This window comes from Tupaia chinensis, unplaced genomic scaffold (genome assembly GCF_000334495.1).
Source record: "Tupaia chinensis unplaced genomic scaffold, TupChi_1.0 Scaffold000316_1, whole genome shotgun sequence".
NCBI lineage: Eukaryota > Metazoa > Chordata > Mammalia > Scandentia > Tupaiidae > Tupaia > Tupaia belangeri.
In genome coordinates, this window is record NW_006159809.1 from 3,617,396 (window position 1) to 3,620,798 (window position 3,403).

Sequence of the window (3,403 nt, forward strand, 5' to 3'; positions counted from 1 at the left end):
AAAATAAAATAAAATAAAATAAAATAAAATAAAATAAAATAATACAAAGAAAGAAAACAAAAAAACATTTTCTAAAGTACTGAGCAGCCATTCTCCTCTTGGAATCTTGGGCACTCATGCACATGCGCCCAACATGAGTTTAAGCCACTGGGTCTATGACTTAACCACAGTGGACTACATGGGAGTCTAGCAACATAGCCATTACACCAACTGCTGGTCCCAGAAAGAGTTTTTAGAGATGAACTCATTTTCTCAGAATACTCCTGGAAATTTAAATTAATCTCTTCATCTAAAAAAGATGCATTTGTTTCTCTTCCTCCCAGAGTCCTCTTCCAACCTTCCTATGAGTTACCCCACAAGTTTTAAACCTTTCTGTAAAATCTTTTCAGTTCAGCCTCTTCCCAGTCCCCTATAAGTTCCCATATCAGCAGTGACTTTGAAGAGACTGCAGTCATTTCTGCATACCAATTATCTAACAGGATCTTAGCTTTTGCCTCAAAATCAATTGATTCAAATTCTAGTAGTAGAAAATCTTTCATACGGAACAGGAACATTCGAAGATTCGTAGTAACCCCACAACGTAGCAGGTATGAGTTTGTCCCTTAACCCTTAACACTGAGGTGCAAGAAATGTCACACTGTCAGTTTTAGCTTCTAGTTTTCAGCCTCACTGTGTCACTTTCCACTTGTCTTCCCCAAGACACTGATACTCCTATTGCCCTTCAAATATAGTTTTTGTTTGCCTTTCCTCTTATATTATCTCTTCCAACTTTTCATATCCGTGCGGGCAGAGCTACTGTGTTTTCTTTCATGTTATGTAGCAGGGAGGCTGTTATGTTTGGGCCACGTGTATTTCCTGGACTTCTGTGATTTTCCTTGAAAAACACAGAAAATTGCTTCATTCAAAAGAGTATACCTATAAAATCTACCAACAGACTGCTTCTCCCTTCTTACCCATGTGCTGACCTCTGTCACCTCCACAGCACATGCCAAAATGCCACCCCCTGTTCTGCCATACCCTCCATTCACCAGGTCACTGCCCCAGAATTCAGGCCCTTCTTTTTGTCCTGTTCTGGGCTGAGCGGATCTTGAAGGCCCTGGCTCCCACCCATCCCCTCGTTGTACCAAATCTCCCCTCTCCCCATTCTCTCCTCCTCCACTTGCTTTGCAAGCTGCTTTGACACACCCTTCCTCTTAAAACCCTCTCTGGGCATTCCAGGGTTATTTCCCCATCAGCCCCTTCTAACCTTAGTCATTAGCAATACTAGCAGACTTAATCACCCTCAAAAAAATAACTGAACTTCTACAACACCCCATATAAGTTCCAAGACTCCTCTTGGAGCTGGCTCCATGGCACAAGGGTAAGCACTGCCTGGGAGAAACTGGATCCCACATGGTAACCTCGGTGAAAATCCCCAGCCAAGTCAGCTGGAACCATGCTGCGCACATGTATGAGTGTCCAAGACCCAGCAGGCTAAAGGACTGGAGGAAGGGGACAGTGGCATGACCTGACCCTGTGGAGGGTGCTCCTCTCTGTCCCTCTCTCTCTCTTATGTGCACTCTGTCATAAATAAGAGGGGGAAATTGTTTTTAAAAGACAATTGTAATTCTTACAACTCCACATTTACTATTGGATAGTCCATTAGCCCCTCCCCCGTACTTCAAGTGAAAGGCACATAACTTGTCTCTCCACTGTTAACCCTCTTGTACTCCTCCTGGCACATCTCAGATCAGGGAAGAACAGTTAATCACCTCGGGTTACTGGTGATTCAGGCAGCGAGTCCCTCTCTTCTAGGACCAAGGTGAAATGATGTGGACTTCCCAAAGGAACTCGGAGAAGCCTCAAATGGGATTGATCCTCAAAATACGCCAAAGACTAAAGATGAATATTTATATCTGTCCTTTTTTTCAGAAAAGAGAATGGCTGTTGTTGGCCAGAGGGGAGCCCCTGAGTCTAGGACATGGCCAGAGAGCCCCAGCCAGCACCTTCTATGTGATCATGCCATCCTGCTCCCTCACTCTGCTCGTGAAGGCGGTGGCCACGCGGGAGCTGCTCCTGCCCAGCCCCTTCCCCCAGCTATCTGAGGACCCACCTGATGACAGCCTCAGGATTGTGGAGGCAAGTGGAACCCAGATTGGGGGAGGACAAGAAAACGGAGCTCGAGAGAGGGAGGAAGGAGAGAAGTCCATGAGGGAATGGAGTCCATGAGGGAATAGATGGGCAGCAGAGAAAGGAATGGTCCCACGGGGTGTGGTAAAAGGGTAAAAGACAGTGGGATAGGAAATAGGTTGCAGGAAGGAAGTGCTTAGCTAGAAGGAAAACTGGTTTCAGGGAAATGAAGTTTGAGATGAGAGACGTGGTCACTGGTACAAGCAAACGACTGGCAGTTAGTGCCGTCCTAGAGGAGCATAAGATGCCTGTGGACACCCACACCTGTGCACTCACACACCCCTGAAATCTGATTCAAATCAGCACCGAGGGGAACTGCAAAACACAAAGGGCAAAGTGACAGGGAAGGGAAGCTGACAGCAGGCTCGGGTGAGCAGAGGCCGGGGAGGGAATCATGGCGATCCAGGGAGGAACTTTTCTTACTTGGTGTGGCCTCTGCCTTGGCTGGCTGTCCTGCCCCCAGTCCCACATCCCCACTCCTGCCCTGGAGGGTGGAGATCGTGAGGTTAGAAAAGGGGGAGGAGGACGTTACAGAGAAGGGAGAGGGAACAGCGTGGTGGAAGCCAGGGAAAAAGGAAAAAAGCCGGGAGAAAAGGAGACGAAGAAACCTGAGCTTTTCAGTAGGTTTCCTGCCTGTGTGCTTATTTCCGTGTTCCTGAGGGTGTACGTGCTTGAGCCTCTAGAGTGCTCAAGCATATCTGTGCTTCATGCAGGAACCCTCTGTGCACATCTGTGTGGTAGTGTGTTCTCATGGGTCTAAGTTTCCACGTCACGTATGTGCCTGTGATTGCGTGCATCTGTTTCTGTTTGTTGGGGAAAAGAGGAGGAGGTAGCCAGTGCAGGCACCCAGGGTAGGAAGGGCTTCCACGCAGGCTCTGCTGCAAAGGAGGGACAGCCCTGAGGTCACCTCTCCTCCTGCTCCCTTCCTCAGACAGATCCTGGTTCTGTATTTCCTCTGCTCGTCTCCCCAGGCTGAGGCTGGGGGAGTTGGGGGGGCACTCTGGGCAGGGGGAAGTGGAACCATGTCGCTGCGGGATTGCCGGCTGATGCACAGAAAGGACAGAGCCTGGGATTGTGCTCTCAGCTTGGCAGCCCCGGGGATGCAAGAGAGGTGGACATGAGGGGCCGTGGCTCCCTCGGCGTCTCGCTTCAGGGCCAGCGGTTCCTGGCACAGGATGTTGTGGCCGGAAAGCCTGACTGCTCAGGAATGGCGTGCTCCTGCATCCCTCCCCTC

At 49.3% G+C, this 3,403-nt stretch overlaps 1 protein-coding gene across 1 annotated transcript in view; it reads left to right on the plus strand.

Moving 5' to 3' along the window:
• The window catches only part of M1AP (meiosis 1 associated protein), a 92,188-nt gene that overhangs the window by 85,768 nt on the left and 3,017 nt on the right, over positions 1-3,403 (plus strand). Inside the window, exon 8 of the mRNA XM_006151200.3 lies at positions 1,912-2,118. Within this exon, the coding sequence (XP_006151262.1) occupies positions 1,912-2,118 (207 nt within the window). The remainder of the gene's footprint in view (positions 1-1,911; positions 2,119-3,403) is intronic.